This window comes from Platalea leucorodia, assembly GCF_965183815.1.
Source record: "Platalea leucorodia genome assembly, chromosome: 5".
Taxonomy (NCBI): Eukaryota; Metazoa; Chordata; class Aves; order Pelecaniformes; family Threskiornithidae; genus Platalea; species Platalea leucorodia.
In genome coordinates this window covers 83,011,993-83,031,850 of record NC_138827.1, presented here as the reverse complement: position 1 = coordinate 83,031,850, position 19,858 = coordinate 83,011,993, and the positions used below count along the sequence as shown (strand labels likewise).

The following is a 19,858-nucleotide window of genomic DNA, read 5'->3' as shown; positions in this document are numbered from 1 at the left end:
AAAAAGAGAAGACATATGTGAGGGCACACTACCTGGATGCTATGACTGTAGGAACTGGCACCTCCTTAGGACCAAACGCTTCAGCGTTAGTAGTATCGACAATAAACACTTTAACAGTAGGATTTTTAGCCCCGGCCTTCAAAGAAAATGTACCAGGTTATTCAAATCAGGCTCTGAACAATTCAGATCAAGGAAAATTACAACACTTTTTGCAGGAAAGGAGATAGGTTACAAAAATATGTATTTAGTTGATTATAATAGGGCAAATGTGGTCTTATAAGATCTCAGAGTGACACGACGGCAGTAGTATGTTACTTAACTTTGCATCATTTCATATATAAGCAAGAAAACCTTTTGAACAGTCAAATTTGGTGCCTTTCTATACAGAAAATGTGCTTGATGGGAACCAGTGTTCTATTTGCTGTGTGGATCTTTGCAGCACACACTACGCTTACTTTGGCATAAAACTCCAGGTGTATATACACATTTGTAAGTGCTCTTTGACATGCCAGCTGTGAAATAAAATGGTTTAGCTTGAAGTGATTTTATGCTTGCTTATCATTGCATACATTATTAGTTCTTTAATTCTCCTCCATGTGTGGTCTAAACCATCCAGCTTTACTTTAGAACTGTAACCCAGCTGACAGGTGAGTAACTTCTTAAGATACATTAATTGATCACTTGCAATCATATGAACGTGATGAGTCAGGAGAGCTCTGTAATACATGCTGAAGAAATGCCAACCCAAAACCTTCTTGCCTTAGATCTGGCACTTGAAAGCAGTTAAAATCCAAAGCCCCTTGAGATCAAAAAGCACTATGAAGTGTGCAAATAAACTGAAGCTGTCATAGCCTTTATTTTTCAAAATAAAAAAAGTCTCATAATTCATTTACTGTAATGAAAAATAACAACTGCATAGTTTACACATCACAATAATAAACGGAATTGAAAAAAGCAAGGCTTGATCATGCAAGAATACCGTTTTGCACATGCTTTTTACTTATATGAGTAATTCCATTTATTTCACTGATATTATTAAATATCTACACTTTTGAATGTACGTATACCTTTTCAGAACTTGGCCTAAGTTTGTTTTCTTTCATTAATTTAGGTCACAACAGATTTAACCACTGTAATACAACCATTTTTTAAGCACAGTTAATTTTATCATTGTCATAACTCATTTCTCAACAGAAAGTAAGTCAAAAGAATGAGAAAACATACCTTTGGATATGGGATAATTATTTTTCTAGGATACTGGTCCTCACCAAAATATGAATATTCAATAACTGGTATGTCAGAATCATTAAATTGTACGTATGCTAAATATTTTCCACTTGGAGACCACCACAGTGCGTATTTTGTCGCTAGCATTTCCTCTGAGGAAAAAAAAAAATTCCTAATAGTTTATCATTGTAATCTATCTATCTTCTAATCTATTTTAGCATTGTACTCTTAGCAAACTAGACATGTAAAGAGAGTTACAGTAAATAAATAACACCAAACATATTGCAATACATCTCAATTCTGAAAGGCCTTAAGAACTCTCAAAACAGGCACACAGATCCCATTTAACTCACTTTCTCATGTGTGCATGTGTTAATTTTTTTAAATTTTTTTTTGATACACTGAGGTGCCAAATTTTCACCACAATCGAAACTTCCATTAAAGCTTAATTCCCAACCACTGTCTGTGCAGCAGAGGACGCCCAATTTGTAAAGTTCCGATATAGTTTCAGCAGCAAAAGACTCAGGATTTTGGTTACGCACTATGAATACAAAATGCAGTCCTTGTATGGCAATATAAATATGGAAATGAAGTAATCCTTAGGAGTCTAAAAATAATGTATCGTCACAGATATTTTAGAATGGATTGTGAGAACCAGGTAATCTAAACAAAGCATTTAACATATTAGTTGTTGCCCTTCGAATTTTACTTACCTTCATAGACCCAATCAGGTATCCCATTAAATATTTCATTCTGTTTTCCATCACTGGTTATTTTAATTGGTGCCTCTCGTGGACTTTGTTTCAAATAGATATTATTCTGATATACATATACCTAAAGACAAGAAAGTATTATTTCTTATGAGTATAAGCACCAATAACAGGGGTTAGAGTAAGATCTTCTTACATTATACCAACAAGAACACAATGAATACAAAATGGGAAATAAAAGCTACGCTAAAAGCCCATGCAAATTCTGCAAGAGTAGGTACCTCAGTAAATAAATTATACATTACAGGCCAAATTCTACGTTCAACTATGTCAGAATAAATCCTGAACAACTCCTTTGATTTTAATAAACTTCAGAGGATTCTGTGGCTAGCTTTGGAGTGGAAAATCATGAAAAAAAAATCTTTGCAACTGATTCAAATTGCTGTATTTTTAAAGAGACCCTCAGACAAAGTGTTTTGTGACTTTTCCTTCTGGTTCCACCAAAAGTAGAAGATGATAAAAACAAATACACAACGACTAAAAAGAAAATAACTGAACTTTTCTAAACCTGTCAAAAGGCCTAGGTGATGTGAGATGAGACAAAAAAGGGTTTTACTCTGTCTGGGCTGGTTTGTTCCTTTCTAATAAATTAGTTACCAAAAGAGAGTTCTTGCAAGAAAAGCTTGCAGGCCTTGGGTATCTCTAAATTTCAGTCAAATGAATGGATAAATGAACCAGCACCAGAAGCATCACTTTCTTAGAAAATTATGCCTTTTGACACTATAAGAATTTGTTAGCAACATCAGTGTAACATTTTAACTTCTTTGTGCTTCAAATGAAAAACAAAGCAACTCCTAAAACTCTCAGATACAATACAAGGACTATTGTATAAAAACATCACAGACTATTAGTACTAGGAAGATAGGAAACTATCTTAATTTTGTTCTGTCTTCAGAATTCTTGATAAAGAAAACAACAATATTTAAATTAATTGAGAGAACTAATACTCTCCTAAAACACGGAAAAATTTTCCTAAGAAATTGTCCATTCATATTTAGCCCACTCCCTGGGTATTTTCTGAAATTAGTATGATGTCTAAATTTTTTTTCTTGCACAAATATTTTGTCAATACTGGATAAATAGTTAAAAACCCACTAACTATTATTGGGCTGATGCTTTGGAACCAAGAATAAAAGAAGTTTATAAACTTGTTACTATATGCAATAGGTCTATTTTAATTAGTGAAAAATGCACACTTGACTATCAAGTAGCTATTAAATAAAAAAAAAAAAATTGTAATAAGAATCTGTCAGCCATTTCCTAGAGTACAAATTTTAGAAAATATTTTAAATACTGCATCTCTAAATCTCCATAGTAAACTAACTCATGTGTTGTACAGTGTCAAAGGAAAACACACTGGTTTTCAGGCCTTGAAACTACATTTAATCCTACCTACAATTATGCTGGCCAATTCTTGATAAGAGACTGGCTAGCGAACTGAAACACATATGTAGCTGAGAACATGGATTCTTCTATTGAGACACAGACAAGTTAAACTTTAACAAGTTAAAACTGTTTTCTTTGTCATTCTTGCTCACAACCAAGGTTACACACAGGCCTGTCAAAAATATGGCCTAATGAAATAATAACCAAAGGCAAATAAATGTCTTCTAGCCACACAAAGCAAAATCATTCTAGCGCTTCATTATCTTTACTGACCAATTTGTGTCCAACGGGTGACCAGGATATAAACTGAATTTTATGTGGAAGCTGATTTTCTGTTACAAAACCACTAAAAAAAGGAAAGAAGTTGAGATGGCTTTTTGCGCACAGTGCAAATGGATCATTATACTTTACATTCATATAAAATTCATGAAGGGCTATATTTTCTAACAGCTTTTTGTTTCTTGAGCAATGCAAAATTAAGGCAGGCAGTGAGACATGCAGTAATGTGGTGGTGTGCACCAGTGCTGACAAAGGCTTGCAACTCAACCCCTTGAAAACATATTCAACAGCCTAAGAAGCCAGCCTTATCTCTTTCTAAATACTGCACAAGCATCTACAGTCATTTGCTCTGTCTGCAGTCTGCATTACAATCTCAGCAAGTTATTGGGAAATGTGAACTCCGGATACAGCATGCTGAGGCAAGCATAACACCAGCAGTTAAAGCATTTGTTAAGGATCACGACCCACATGCACTACCGCTCCACTCACATTAGCTTGCAGCAATCGTTTCCTGTCACCTTGAGCCAACAGTTTCCCAAGAATGGAGCAGCTCAGTGCAGCCCCTGTTGCTCAGAACTAAGAAGCATTTGGTCATGCTGCTACTTATGGCATAAAAAGGTGACTGGGGAGGCAGATGGCCTCCTTCAAACTTGGGTGGAAAGAGAAGTGGTTTGGGGAAGGTCTTGGGAAAGAGACCAAATGCCATGGGAGAAGCTGTAAACTTTTGAGGAACCCAAGATGGACTGTTACAAGATCAGTGGAGCACTAAAGGACATGTGAGTTTTAGGAAAGCTAAGGATTAGATCAACCATAAAAAGGATGAATTAGACAACAGAAGGGCATGGAGACATCAGGTGTGAGACTGGAAAGGACACAAGCAGCCAAGATAGGGTGGGAGAAAATTATGTAAAGAAGAAAAAAAGATGAGAATCTTGAGCAGTGAAAGTTTTAGGGCATGAAATATAAGCCAGTGCAGATACCTGGAGGAGTAGATGAAAGGACTATTTGATTTTCTTAGAGGCCATTTTTTTCAAGCAAACAAGTAACCTGACAGATTCAGGCAAAAGCAAAGCAGGGTAGTAGTCATATTACTATAGAGTTTTTCAGTGGAAATGCTTGCAAGCACATCACTACGGAGTATTTACTGTCAGAAATATCAGGCCTTACCCATATATGAGATCATAAATATGGTATGATGCTGTATAAGAGTATCTCCACAGCTGCAAAAATTAAGCAAGAAAATAATATTGTTAACTTGGAAAAAGATAATCTAATTAAAAATAATCAGCTGCCTTTTCATAGCCTACCCCTTTCTCAAGAAAGTACCAAGAAACATTTATCCATGGAAACCACAATCAACAAAGTACTCAATGAAACTAAACATTTCATTAAGTGATATATTAAAATAATTACCTTTGAATAATTGCTTTCCAGAGCTATGAAATATTTGTCTGATGACAACACAAAATTTGAAGCATTAACTTGTTTCTGAAAGATTAAGAAGTAGATTAGATTCTAGTATAAAAACTTCAAATGAGGATTTGATGAGTCAGGTTTTAATCCACTCACTTTTAATCTAGTACTTGAAACGCAACTGCATTTTGCTGCCTTTTTATTAATTGAAAAGGTACATACCATTGTGCTGTTAGTCATGATGGTAGTTGGGGAGTTCATTTCAACATTGTAAAGAATAACATCATCTTCTGCAGACTGATGAAGATATTCATTATCTTTATAAACAAGATAAAAGGGCTGTTACCCTGCACAGAAGATACTATAGAACAGTTCCGTTTATCAAAGTATTCACACTCCTGTCAGTGAATAGATTTTGAGGAAATATCTTTTGGCATCTACACAAAAAATGTTTTTCTTCTAATGATGCCAAGGTACAGAGTTATCAACAAACTGTCTTCAGGGTTCTTGAGTATGTTCTCAAGATTACACACTGCACACAGAATCAGCTAGTTAACTTTATAATTAAGTGCCAGATTTTATTCTCAGTAATGTCTGATCAAGAATACCAGGGACAGACCCATTAGAAGGTCAGTATCACAATGTAAATGTTTTAAAGAAAACATTTGAGATATTTCTTTGTCTATAATTTCACCAGAACATTCTCATTTGTACAGATTCCACAGGTAACAGCAGTACCATGTAACTGACACTACATAAATGATACTGCCCTTACTCACACAGGTCCTACAAAGCGAGGGTGAGTGGCCTTCAATGAGAATGGAATTTAACCCTACCTGTGCTCAAGACCTGAGCATAGTTTGGTAGAGAATGAAGATCAGAATTTTAGTTTCACATCATTATTTTTACTGCTATAAAGAGAGAGAAGGAATTGCATACTTGGTGTAGCTGAAGAGAGAGAGACTTCAACAGTTTAAAAGCAGCCTGAAACATTGTATTAGGTATTCATTTTTAGGAAATTAGATCACTGGTAGATCTTTTAAGCACACTTCTATGATATGTATAACAGCATTTTTGGTGATCTCAGGGCCCCTTAGGAAGAGATATTCAATTTTAACTCCTTGCTTCAGAAGAAAAGTAGGCATATGGAATGCTGTAGGCATGACTATCTATGGAATCTATGGCATGACTTTTGCATGAGTTTTGTGACTGTTAAGAGGAAAGATAAGTCTAAGTGAGAAGGATGTAAAGAGGGAAGGAGGATATTAGGTTTAGGTGATATGCTGCCTACATACTTCAGACAGATTTCTAACAAATGGTGACCTAATTTTTAAACCACACAAGTGGTGTCAACATACTTCAAATTTTTAGTTGCAGAACTTGAACTGCTGCTAGCAATGTCCTGGAAGGCTTCAGTTCAGTTCTAAAATTGTGGGTTAAAACTAACTTGGTAGGACTCCACGTGAACGGTATTATGTTTCTCGTCTCTAGTCAGAGAATAATTGCTTGAGGCAGTGCATAGATAGGAGTGGTAGCAGTGTGTGTACTAGAACGTAATCCAATCCAGCTCAAGCCTTTTGGTGCTGCTGCAATTCAATGGTAACAAGACTAGTATTTCAGCCACACGCAGACACATATCAGCAGCAATTAACTTAATATCTTTATCTTCTACCTTAAGGAACTTGCTTAGACACTCAACCTTATTTTCTATGCAATGCATTCAAACTCAGGAATTTCAGCAGTGTCAGCATTTCCTTAAATGAGGTAAGAACAGTTGGGCTCATTGCAGAGGTAGGTACTACTGAAAACAAAGAAGAGCAGGGCCTGTAAGACAGGCTACCTCAATTATTACAAATGGTAAGTGAAAAAATTCTATGACGAACACAAAAAAGGAGATTGCTTAAGAAATGACTGACACATTGACATATTTCTTTCACTTGCTGCAAGGAATATGACAGTAAAAGAAATAAAACACTGAAGACCTCTGTAAAATTGTAGTTTATACTTGACTCAAACATGTCTGTTGAAACATCAAATACCTGGAATTTCTAGAATGACTGACAGAAGAGTAAATTTCAACCATAAGTTTTGACTAGCAGATTGTTTAATTTCATAGTTAGCATTCATTCACAGTAAAGCTGGAAGAAAAATACATTTCTGAGTCTGTGTAAACCAGTCTGGAAATACATGTTAGACAGGCTTATGTATGTTTGAGAAAAGGTTTTACTTACCTGACACCCAATATGGAAAAAATGTTTTATACTGGAAGTTTCCATTCAAATAATCGTCCAATGTAAGAGCTCTGGGACCATCATTTGTGTTGACAACTAAGAATAAGACAGAAACTTTCTGTTACTGAAATGCTGTGAAGTGGGGAAAAAAAAAAGAAAGAAATAACTACTAGTCCAGTATTTCCTTTTTTCTATATTTAGCACCAGGGAACAGTGAGGATAGCATCTGGAGGTACCAGAGAGTAGGCACAGCAGAAGGTTCTCTGTTACTGTTCTGATAAGGTCCTTCAGCCTCTGAAGGACTCACCTTTAGGAATATAAAATTAGAAACTAGACAAACTAATTTATTTCACCCAGTCGTTTATTCAGTCAGACATCTTTACTTGTAGAACCTGTGAGTCCAAGGAAAGCATTTTCCACACAAAAGACAAATAAAAGTTTTTTTTAAAGCATGGATTTCATGAACTTGTGTGGTATGTAGAGACAACTATTTTAATAGGGACCTGCACATATTCAGCAGAGAGTCAAAAAACAGGATGTGCATACAAACCCCTACTGCCAAATTTCGTAAATGCCTCATCAACCAGTGTTAGAAGATGGATGCAAGGCCTGCAAAATAATCACCATCCACATATACTTCTTAGTAGCGACATAGAAAAAATAGATGAAGGTATGCAGGTAAAAATAATGCTGAAAAGTAATGAATCGGTGAATCCAAACTTCAACTTTTTATTTAATGCTGCAAAAGAAAATTGGCAATGATTCTGGAGAGAAGACAGGTACTCTGATATTTGATTTCTAAGCAGATCAGATAGTCACATAAAAATAATGCACAAAATTGCGTCTGGTTTTGTGGCTCTTGTCTGACTATGTTTCTTCCCAAAGATAAACACCTTAAGCTAGGGCAGATTTTAAAAACAAAATTTAAGGACAATCAACTGGATGAGAAGAGGGTAATGCTGAAAATGCTGGCTTGCTAAGTGCATGGAAATGAAAAATTCCATTCTAAAAATGTAATAAAAAGCAAAAAAGAAAAACTATGCAGTTCACAAGAGAAAGAGTACTCAAAATATTTAATCCTCAAAAGACACAGGAACATTTCTGATAAAGGCCAGTTTTTAAAGTTCAGTACCATAATAATGGCAGCTTTTAAGTCTAGGCATTCTGGATTCTATGCTTTTCTCCTTGAATATCAAGGGGACTTTTGCCATGGTCATCAGAGGTAGTGGGGATGTCACTCTGCAGCCTAGTAGATCTCTGCCACTTCCCCTGTTTGTTCCTTCAGAGCTCTCAGATGACAGCCAGATAATCAAGATGACTCGTCGCCCTCAGGTTTCATATCATACTCCATCACTTCCTCATTACAACTGCCCTCTCTGTTAAGATCACACCACCTTCCTGGGAAATGTTTCTTCGTATTCTCTTCGATGGTACTTTGTAATGATAATACATGTTTTCTTCTGCTAAGTGATTATTGCTTACTGTAGAATACACACGTCAGGTTGACTGTTGACAGTAACCTTGTCTGCACTAATGCAGAAGAAAGCTGTCATGAGAAATAAAACTGAATGCCAATCCATAGCCAAAAACGTATCAGTATAAACTCTGAGCTAGCAATATGTCCGGAAAATATCCCAAGTTCAATAAGAAGTTAATTTCTCTTGCTAATACCGTGACTGTATATTAGCGATCCTTGATATGTTAATGATAAGCACAGAGGATGGCAAGCTCTTAAAAAATGCACAGAAAATAATTCCAAAGAAGAATCCACTTCTATTTATATGGAGTCATGATTCCTTATCACTAGCTTTCAGTTTAAATTCTCTAAGTGAATATGCCTATTAGCAAAAGAAATCCACTGTTAAGATCTGTTTCCATTGTTGTGTGTATAGGAGGTTTAAATTTGCAGTCCTGTTTGATACCTTAATCTGGTAAAATTTCCTGGTTCCTTCTTTCAGCTTAAGAGGATTTTTTACTAAAAAGACAAGCAATATCACAAATGTCTCATCTCTGGTCTAATTTTCACAGCTCTAATTTAAACCTTTACTCTGTTAGCCATCTCACCCTTACATACTTAATATTCTGTGATAATTTATTATGACTGCTAATGATTTTCAAAATGTGTCCACTCCCATCTGAATTTCTACCAGTGGACTGCAAAAATTCTAAACACAACTATTTCTTACTTGATTACTTATAATTTTGAATGCTTGTTTCTAGGCAACAGAAGATATATTTAAGTGCTTTAATTAAAAGCAGCATCTTTAATTGTTTCCTATAATTGTTGCTGATTCTTTCTTCTGTAACTAAAAACTGGTTCAATAATAGTATTCGAAACCTCTGCTCACAGAACAGACCCTAACATGAAAAGTACTTCACGTGTCTGCAGCACTATAAAGACATTAATTTGGACGGCTGTTGGTAAGCTTGGCAAGTTCTTTCATTGTGTTTCGTTCCTCTATGAAACAACAAAGATGAAAAAAGATGCCCAGGGACAAAAAGGAAGCAAATAGCAGAGCCAACCACAGAAATGAAAGCTTACGAAATTTCAGCTTTGCTCTTTTCCCTTCACCACCCCAATGTCTCAGTTTTAATCCTTTGTGGTCCATTTGCATTCATTTATGGGGTACTGTTCTGTATTTCTCTGTGCACTGAATCGGTTATTTTGTTTCACAGTGTAAATTGCTTTATGTATTCCATGATCAGAATTATTCACTCATGCATTTGACTGTATTTGATGTACATGTATAATTGTGGTGATAAAAGCTTGTAAGCATCTATTAATTGTCACTAGCTTTATGCAGGTACCTTTGCCTTTACTGTTCAGTTCACTGTTGTGAGAGAGCTTAATAAAACACAGAAAGCAGAACTTTCAATTATATTAGACTCAGATTAACTTTATGCACACCAATCCATCACTGTGAAATTCTGTATGTATTATGAGGATCATTCCCTTTCAAAGATTGGATGTGGGTAGACCCACACAACTCTTGCTTTAGATTTCATAGCCCTGCTGGCTTATTCCACAACATGGTCTAATGTGCATCCACATAAATTGTGTCTACTCCTGCCAAATTAAATCAAGTGTACATATAATCAGAAAGTATTCTGCTTTCTGTATTTGCTATTTTTATATATGTAGCTGTATGTACGTATTTTATATGTATTTATATGTATTTAATATATATGTATTTTTATACGTATTTTATTTCACATCCACTTCTACACAGCAAATAGATTGACTTGCCAAAAAAAAAAAAAAAGCCCTGGTTAGCATCTTGGGACAGCCAGCTTGCAGATGGTATTATATTCTGCTTCTGGACTAGAATGTCCATTCTCATCTCTGTGGGCTGATGCTGAACAGGTAAAGCACAAGCTCCTTCAACATGTGCAGGAAGACAGCCTTCCCCTTGAGGAAACCACAGCCTAGTTCAGCGTCAGAAATTAATTCCAACACTCCTGATCCTGCTCCAGAACTTCCAGTCACACTGCAGCTCCAGGTCCACATCAGCTGAATCTGATTTTCCATACCTGCATTACATTCAGTCATTTTTTGTGAGGTGTGCCACTGCTTTCTCAGTGAAGGTTTATTCCCTTTGGAATAAGAAGAAAAGGTGAAGTCTGAAAAAGTCATGTTCTGCAGTGTGATCCAGCTCTTCTTACTGGTAGGAACAGAAACTGTGTATAGAAAGCTAGAGCATGCTAGAATGAGAATGGTTTAGTTTATACTGACTCTAACATCTCTACTGCGCAAGGCTTCAGGAAAGGAAAAAACTTCTCTCTAACTATACACTGAGAAGGAATCATTATAATCCCTTTCAGTTACTGAAAACTAGATTTTCAGAAAATATATTTATAAAGAAAAGCTAGTATAAAAATCTACCTTAGATCATAGCCATCATACATTTTTCTAAGCATAGACTTGGAGAGGTAAGATTGTTGTGGTAACCCCTTTAAATTAGTCCTAAACCAGAGTATTTATTCTGCCACCAGCATGTGAATAAGTACAGAAATTTAATAGAGCCTGTTCTGGGTAAGCCACTTCATGCTGATTTAAGAATCCAAGTGACAAAAGAGTTTCTTCAAAGCACTAGTCAGATTTGGAAAGAAAAGGCCTACCCACTCCCACAGTCTGAGGAGTATTGTCAAAGACTACACCTGCACAAGTATAGCGGACTGAACCCTGTTAAGGGAATATAAACTAATGGAGCATATTAGTTTTTGAAAACTTATCTAGAAAGATTTTTCGTATGAACTCCTACCTATTTTTATGCAATCTAAAGTACCAAACAGAAGAGGTATGAATTAGTCTAATCCATCTCAATATTGTTTTTTATTACTCTGTTCTAATAACCTTATGATAGCTCTCTGCCACCAACATACAGATCAGTGTAGCTGGGTTTACACTGTTACTTAGATCTGGGGCTGAACTCGTAGCTAAGACTGAACCATCAGATTTTGGTGGAAGCACGCTGTCACAGTAATCTGTTGATTTTCAATTACCAGAAACTTCAGCAACAGCTGAGAGTTTATAATCTCTAGTTGTCAGTTGCCGATTTTGATACATGGCCAAGAAGATGACAATTTCTCTTTAACTTTATTTCTGTTTTAAGTCAAACATCCAGGTGCCCATTTCAATTAGAAAGCAGCAACAGCAACATCTCCAGCTGAATTCAGTGCCAGCAACTGAATTCCTGACTGGAAGCATTTTTCTTCCACTCCACATGGAGTGGAAGCCACCTCGTTTGACTTTGCATCGGAAGACAGGGAGGCATTTATTGAATCAGAAAATGGATTTGGCTGCTGTGTAGCAAAGACCACCACCAGTTCCTAAGAAACTGGCTGCTCAGCAGTTGCTGGCTGAGAAGTATGCCCTATGACCTAATCTGCAACATCAGAGAACGAAGGTCTTGGTCTCAGGCCTACGTCAAGTGTACAATGGAAACACAAACATTGATAGGCACGATTCTGGATATTCATTAAAATTAGCAGAAAAGATTAATTTGGAGCCTAAGCAATACATTCAGTTAATTGTAACTCTGCCTGTGGTTCCGCTATTGCTTTTGAACTGCAGACAGGTATTTTCTTTCTTGTTTATGCTGCAGAAGAACAGGACTAGATACACCAATGTACAAGGGAAAAGAACCTTTTTGAACTGTTGGGTTATCATGGTAAGGTAAATCACACGGCACATTCCTAACTCAAAGAAATGTCCACAACCTGTCACTAATTTCTTAGATATAGAAGCCATTTGCTATATTGAGATTGCCTGCCTTGCTCTTCTCAGCCCCACAGAAATTGTGTAATAACTGAAACTAAGTATTTTCCCCCTTACTATCCTCTCCAAACAGAAAATTATTTTCCAGTGTAACTTTTGAGATTTTTTCACATTTCTATACTCTTCCATGTGTAAACCAAAACCAGCTATGACATTTTGAGAAGTCTGAAGAACATGAAATTACTAGAAACTTAGCAGATAAAACCAGAACTAAATATTTCTTCTTTCAGAATTCTGAAAGAATTCTTTCAGAATTCCAGATGACATTTCTCTTTGCTGATTTCTTAAGCAGAACTTTAGTTGGTCTGTGTCTATACATCTCATATGCAATTAATTGTCTTTCTAGGTTGCCACATTCTTCCAGTTAAGCAGTAGTAAAGGTGGAATGTACAAACAACATTCCGTCTCTGTAGCTACTTCCTGTCTGTCTTCGACTTGCAAAATTTGTAACTGCAGAATTAATTTATATCTCTTCCTTTTACAACTGATCAGTAAACCACTAAGAATTCAAAAAGGTTTAGGCATTTAAACAGGTAACTGCAGCACTTGCAGTTCCACCTGAGAAAAAGAGGCCATAATCAGATGTGTTCAACATAATTGTGTGTTCCACATAATTGTGTATTCCACAATTGTCTAAAATGCTCCTTAAAAAGCATTCTGTAAAGTAAGATAAATTCTTTATCATCCTACTGGATCTAAACATCATGTCTGATATGACGGGTTACCAAGCCTCTATTCCAAGGAACCATAGAGACGAAAAGAGTTCTTCATAATGGCTCAGGTACTGAAGAGGCTCAGACTAAGACCAGTGGTCTGGGATAACTTCAGAAGGGAAAAATATATTCACTTCCTCCTACAGTACCTTCCATGATCTTTAGCAACTTCTTCAGGCTGCCAAACCAATCCTTGGTCTCCAGCCTCTTTGTTTCCTTACTGCTCTTTTGAATTTAAATGTCATAAAAATATTCTGCCCTGTCTTAATGTGCAGTCTTGGTATGAGTAAGTCTGACTCGATACCATATATTTATCTAGTAATGAAAGCTCAGGTTTGACCATGCTTAAGCTAGCCAAAAAATCTGGCACCCCATCATTGACAGTAAAACTCAAACCTATCACTCTGAGGTGGTATCTCTTCCCAGTACTGCCTCCCACCTTGATATAATCTATCCTCATATTCACATGCTGTGTAACAGAACCAACCCTAACTGCTTCAGAAACCTCCAACCCCTCTCTCAACGAAACAACCCATGATAACCATATTCCACAGAAATACCAGGTAGGAAAGAGATTTCACCTTTCACAAAACCTGCATATTAACTACAGGACTTAACTTTCACAAGACTTAAGCAGATAGCTGATTTTATTACATGTAGTTGTAAATGCAAAACTGATTTCTTCATCTCAGTCACCCTGCCAACACATGAACAAAGAATAATAGTAGAAAAAAAGATCCCTTTACACAGATACTGTTACTGGAATATAGGCTTTTTATTACTATTTTAATTATTTCAGAAGCATTCAATTAATCTGCTATAGTGAAAGGGCCATGTAAATACTTACATTGCCCTTACTACACCTCTCATAGGAAAAAATTCCCATCAAGTCAGTGCCACTCAGGCTCTAAATTCCAAACCACACTCACTTCAAACTTTACCAGAGGACTCAGCAGACTGTGTTGATTTACCTGCAGCTGGCGTAATAATACTAGAGCAAACTATGCATCCCTATTTTATACAACGATCACTTTAATTTTCAAATGCAATCTTAAATACTTTCACAAACAAAATGTTTAACTTGTAATTGGATAAAGAACTTCTGTAATTATTACACAACCATTCAAAACCAAATACAAGTTCACCAAGCTAAAGGAAATTACTAACAGTTTGTGAGCGTCTCCTAGCCCCTAATACAAAAAATAACAGAGGATTATTTTTGCAGTCCTGTCTAAGAACATTACATATCATGCACAATAAAGTTAATTCAGGTGCTTTTCACTTCAAGGAATTCCTCGTTTCAACATCTGCTGGCATTTCAATCCTAGCTTCAGGATATTTCAGCTGTCAGTACATTTCTCTAAAGTGATAAAGCCATAACTATTCTGACAGGACAATCCTAAAGATGATTTTACAAACTTTCGTAAACTTTAGAAGCCATAGTAGCTAAAGATGTTGTGTCTTACACTACATTAGATTACAAATGCCTTACCTTTTGATGGAAGCAGTATAACACACATAAGTAATAAGGAAAGCAAAAGGCATATAACCACGCCAAATATGATTTTTAGCTGGGTCTGCAGGACAGAAACAAACAATAATTAAATTTCTAATACTGCCTGAAGCACACTTCTATGGCTTGTAAATAATTAAATCCTCCCACCCTCTCTAACTGCTGTAATCCATTCATGCAACAAGCAAAAATGTCCCCGCAGTACATTTGAAAAGACTTCCCTTTCCTTTTGCTTTAAAACAAATACTTTCACATCAGAGCCTGGTCTTGTGCAATAGCTGACAGTTTAAAACAACAGATGTAAATGTTACCAAAAGCTGAATTCAGCAGCATACAGACCTTCATTTTCCTGCCGTATTCTAAAAGAATGTAAATTCTCTCTTCTGGGTGTTGGTCAGTGGATCTAGGAGAGGAGTTTGAAAAGGCAGTGTCTGTTTTCACAGTTGGAGGCCAAACCTCTGGCAGACTTTTTTTTTTTTTTTTTCCTACATAGTTTTGAAAACTGTGCCAAATCAAAGGGTTTCCATAAAATTAGAAACAGGCTTTCGGGGAAGTTCTTGAACCAGAAATGGACAGTGGGTGGCTATAGGGGTGGTGATTATATACTTCCCATCAATGTGAGCTGTAACCAACATCTGCTTACACTAACTTTAGGGTTTTATGACTCAACAGTTACTTGATATGTACTTTTTCTCTGAAAAGTATCTACTGTGTATTTTGGCAATCCTCACATTCTCAGGACATAGTCATGACCTTATTTCTACCCTCTACAGAGAGATTAAAAGAAAATCCAATAGCTTTATTGTTTAGATGTAATTCACGTAAGTTTACTTTCTGAAATAATAAATGATGGTGTAAGAATGCAAAACAAGAAGAAACAGATATCGTTTAATGTCTTCCACATGTGAGGAGAACTACTTTTTTTCTCAGAAAACTATCAACCTCTATAGCCTATGTAACAGAGCTTAGAGAAGTAAGTATATACTGGCCCAGTGCAAATTCTGAAATAGTGCTTAAACCACCGATTGCACATATTTAGCGCACTGAAATGAGGTCAACTGAAAACAGGGAAAACTTCTCTTGAGACCACAGTGTCAAGTTACATAAGAGATCCCTCAGCAGAGAGAAGAATCGCTCGAAAAGGGAAGTAAAAGTATGCCGTGCTCATTAGGCTGACTTTTTACCCAAATATTCTTACTACTGGTCTGCCCCAGAGCCGCCCTGGGGAGTGCTGGGGAAGGAGGGGAAGGCGCCGGCAGAGCGCACCCCGCCCGTTCCCCTCAGGCGGCTCCTCACCGACCACCGCCGCTACGGCGGGGGGGGAAATAACGGCCGGGCGCGGGGGGGGGATAACGGTCGGAGGGGAACAGGCACGCTGCCCCCTAGCGGCCGCCCGCCCCGTAGCGGCGCAATCCCGGCTGAAAACCGCCAGAAACGTTTAAACGCGGCAACGTTTTCTGGGCTGGTAGCGCCGTTTATCCTGCCCCTGCACGGCCAGGTATCCCCCAGGTACCCGGGTCCTCAGGAGCGCTCTGCGCTGTCGCCGCCTTTCTTCACTGCTCATTGCTCTCTCCCAGCACCCCCCGTGCTTTCAGGCTTCTTGGCATTGCTCGGTGAGGTTGGATGCTCTTTAGTGCATCTCCATACGCCCTGCAATGCACAACTGCTTATTGGCCCTGTCCAGGTCTCAGAATGATGATCTCAAAAAGGAAATCCTTCCAGTGCTCCTACCACAGAGCCAGTAATCATTCTTTCAGATGATTAACCTGAGCGTGAGACTGGGCCAGGCATTTCAGATGTGTTATTAGGCAAAAACAAAAAAAAACCAAACCCAAACCAACCAAAAGGCAGTCTTGCACCCTTTATAGTATTCATCCAGTGTGCTGTGAGGAAACACCAACCTAGGACTTGTGCAGAGTGCTCTGCCCCTCAGTCATGGGTTCAGGCTCTGTGTTATGTACAGAGAGGCACCAGGGATGCAGAACTGAGCTACAAACAAAGCCTATCATCCACTTACTGCCTGCAGCTTCCCAGCCATTTCTCCCGGTGCCCATGCCAGAGGAGATGGCAGTGCCTCGCACTGGCGGTGGCCCTTCCTCAGCTTGGCCTTCATAGCCTGCTCAGGGCGGCCAGGCCCAGCCGCAGCCCCAGGCCCTGCTCAGCTTCCTTCTCGCTGCCGCCTCAGCCCGTGTGGTAAATGTCAACTGCCAAAGAAGGCCACAAACTGACAGAATATTCACTAGGTTTGACATGAAACTTAGAGACCGGTGACTGGAAGTTGCAGATTGGGCTTAGGTGTTGTTGCTTTTGCATGTGGAGTCTGCTGAATCACCTCACCTTTCTCCCTTCACCAGCCTTGTATTTCCTGTGCTTAATACCAAAAAGGGAAAAATAAAGAGGATGAGGAAAGGAGTCCAGACTGGTGGTGCTTCTATGTGGAAGTCAGGCACAGAGCCTATGATTTTTCAGAGGAGGTTAACAAGGACTGAGTACCCAAATCTTACTGAAATTCAGGAGTAGCTGGGTGCATCACCCCCTCTGGCTTCTTTGAAAATTGCAATTGTAGTAGATGAGACAGGTTTCCCATCACACCAAACTGTCCAGCAGAACTGGGGCGAATGTTTTACAGAGAAAAAAACCTCAGCGTATGACCACCAAAGGTAGTCAAGTTACCACCTTAGTCTAACAGTTATGGGCTGGAATTTGAACCCTAACCATTACACCAGCCTTGGTGAGGCAGCAGCTGATCTGGGCAGTGTTTTGGCAACATTCCTTACATTAGTCTGGGGGAGCGGGGGGCGGTTGGTTGAAAAGAAATTGAAATTAATTGTCTGGAAAAAACAGTGTTACGAAACATGCCTTATTTTCCCATAAACTCGGTTCCCCTCTCTCCCCAGTTCTTGTCACAACAGTAAAGTTATACAAAATAAAGTTTCTGGATAAGATCCATCCTGTTGACATACACTGTATATGAAGGGCAGAACTGAGCTCAAAACCAATATTGTTTTCTAACAAGATAAAACCGCAGCTACTCAAAATTTCCAAAACAGAAAAGGACTGTGACAAAAGAATTTTTTCCCCATGTAACTCATGCTTCTTATTCATATTTCCAAACTGTTACTTATTTCCTAGCGTTCTGTGGTTAATTCCATATGTATTTTCAATAACAGCGTTCAGAGAAACCCATTTTTTTCCTACCAACATTGGTTATTTCTCACAACCAGAACATCACAAAATTGCAAATGCAGGTTTTGATCAGGCTAGTTTTCATTTCCAAATATGCAGCTTCCTCTAATGAATGCATATTTAGAAAATGCCTCAAAGGAAATGATTCAAACTCACATGATCTAAAAGACTTTGCAAAATGACTATATGCTGCATACTATATATTTTTCTAATTTGGAAGTCTAATTATTTAGGCATGTGCTGCAGTAAGATTCACAAAGGTTGCAGCATTAGAAGCAAAACACAATTTACCTGGCAGAGAAGGACCTTTACAAGCTTTGTAGATCTACTGCTCCTAACAACTGAACTCCCTTCTCTGGACTGTTTATACAAGTGACGAAGCGAACAGCAATTCTTTCAACAGCCAAAGCTCTTCCTAACTTCTGCAACATCAGAACCCCATAACGCAAGCTAGAAATAAAAGTGTAAGGAAGCTAGAAAGAGGGTGAGTCAGTTGGAGAAATGGACAAATTATGGAACAGAAAACATATTCAGTTTGTACAGCAGCTATCCAACCAGTTATGCAACTACTCTAAGGTTACTAAAGTATTTACATTTCCCAGATGAGGAAATGCAGATTTACAGATGTAGGTTGTGCATGACATCAGACCAAAAGTAGACAGAATAATGACAATGCAACCAGAGCTGAACCAGTTCTTAAGTTGCCACACACATAGCTAGACAAATCCCCAGAGACTAGTAGTTTTTCTTCTTTCCATATTTATGAACAAATAAAAGTTGTAAGTAGAAAATACAATCAGGATTTCTCACTCTCCCCAGAGGACTTTGGGTCCATAAAGGCAACAAATGCAGAAGTAACTAGCAGATAAAATATGGCAATTTAGCTTGTTTTTTACAACTTCACACTTCCTGGATGAACAATATAGGCACGTTTTACAACCCTATTCAGAGACAATAACTTGAAGTGGAACTTCCTTATCCTACACACCAGCAGGAGTCATTTGAGGTTCATTACGCATTATGCTGAAGTGAGACTGTGCAAACACTCTTTAAGCTTTGGTGACAATGTGGCTGAGTCACGCTAGGAACTGGGAGTATAACAGCGGCACACAGGTGAACTACAGGAAGCCCAGGCATGTTTGTGATATGACCCTGTTCAACTCAACTATAAAAAGAGCGAAGAAATCCAGCTGCATATGCTCTTGTAGCTTCAATAAAGTGAAGTACCAAAAGCTCAGATTTCAGAAAATCTACTCAGCATGGAAAATTATTTGATTGAGGACCCAGCAGCAATCTATGTAATGATATAATCTTTTTAACAGGCTTTTACACTTCTTTAAAGTACTGAATAAATTACTTCAGACAATTGAAAATGTTATGTACAGTGTATTGTTACATGTACGTAACTGTGACAACTCATTAATACAGAAATCCAGAGATGATCTGGAAGATGATTATTTACCAAAAGAGACTCTTATAATAATTAATTTTTAGTCTATTTCATAGCATCTCATCAGATACCGAGCACATGAACAAAACACCACCTTAAATTACAATCATATGTGATCTATCAGTACCCAACATTTTTAAATAGTCAGATTCTCAGATCAACGTGTACAAAGTGTAAAATTTGTCCTGCACTTAATGCTAAATCAGCAGATTCTAGAAGTAGCCAAAAGCTTCAGTATTAACCAAAATACTACCATACAAGAAAGAGAATAACTAAGGTAGTAGTTTATTGGTATAAATCACTGTTGTGGAATAATTTCAACCTATAAATAAACCATAATTTATATAGTTTAAGCACACTCTGATCTACAAAACTGCTATAGTGAAAACTCATCAGTGTGCGTATTTATTTC

General features: G+C 37.6%; 1 protein-coding gene across 1 annotated transcript in view; it reads right to left on the bottom strand.

Moving 5' to 3' along the window:
* The window catches only part of FAP (fibroblast activation protein alpha), a gene marked incomplete at its 5' end in the record, with an annotated part of 42,714 nt that extends 25,791 nt beyond the window's left edge, over positions 1 to 16,923 (bottom strand). Inside the window, 11 exons of the mRNA XM_082311469.1 lie at positions 33 to 136; positions 1,225 to 1,379; positions 1,941 to 2,061; positions 3,657 to 3,729; positions 4,830 to 4,882; positions 5,076 to 5,150; positions 5,298 to 5,392; positions 7,307 to 7,402; positions 10,838 to 10,900; positions 11,426 to 11,489; positions 16,828 to 16,923. Coding sequence (XP_082167595.1) covers positions 33 to 136; positions 1,225 to 1,379; positions 1,941 to 2,061; positions 3,657 to 3,729; positions 4,830 to 4,882; positions 5,076 to 5,150; positions 5,298 to 5,392; positions 7,307 to 7,402; positions 10,838 to 10,900; positions 11,426 to 11,489; positions 16,828 to 16,923 — 995 coding nt within the window. The remainder of the gene's footprint in view (positions 1 to 32; positions 137 to 1,224; positions 1,380 to 1,940; positions 2,062 to 3,656; positions 3,730 to 4,829; positions 4,883 to 5,075; positions 5,151 to 5,297; positions 5,393 to 7,306; positions 7,403 to 10,837; positions 10,901 to 11,425; positions 11,490 to 16,827) is intronic.
* Positions 16,924 to 19,858: the final 2,935 nt, after the last annotated feature.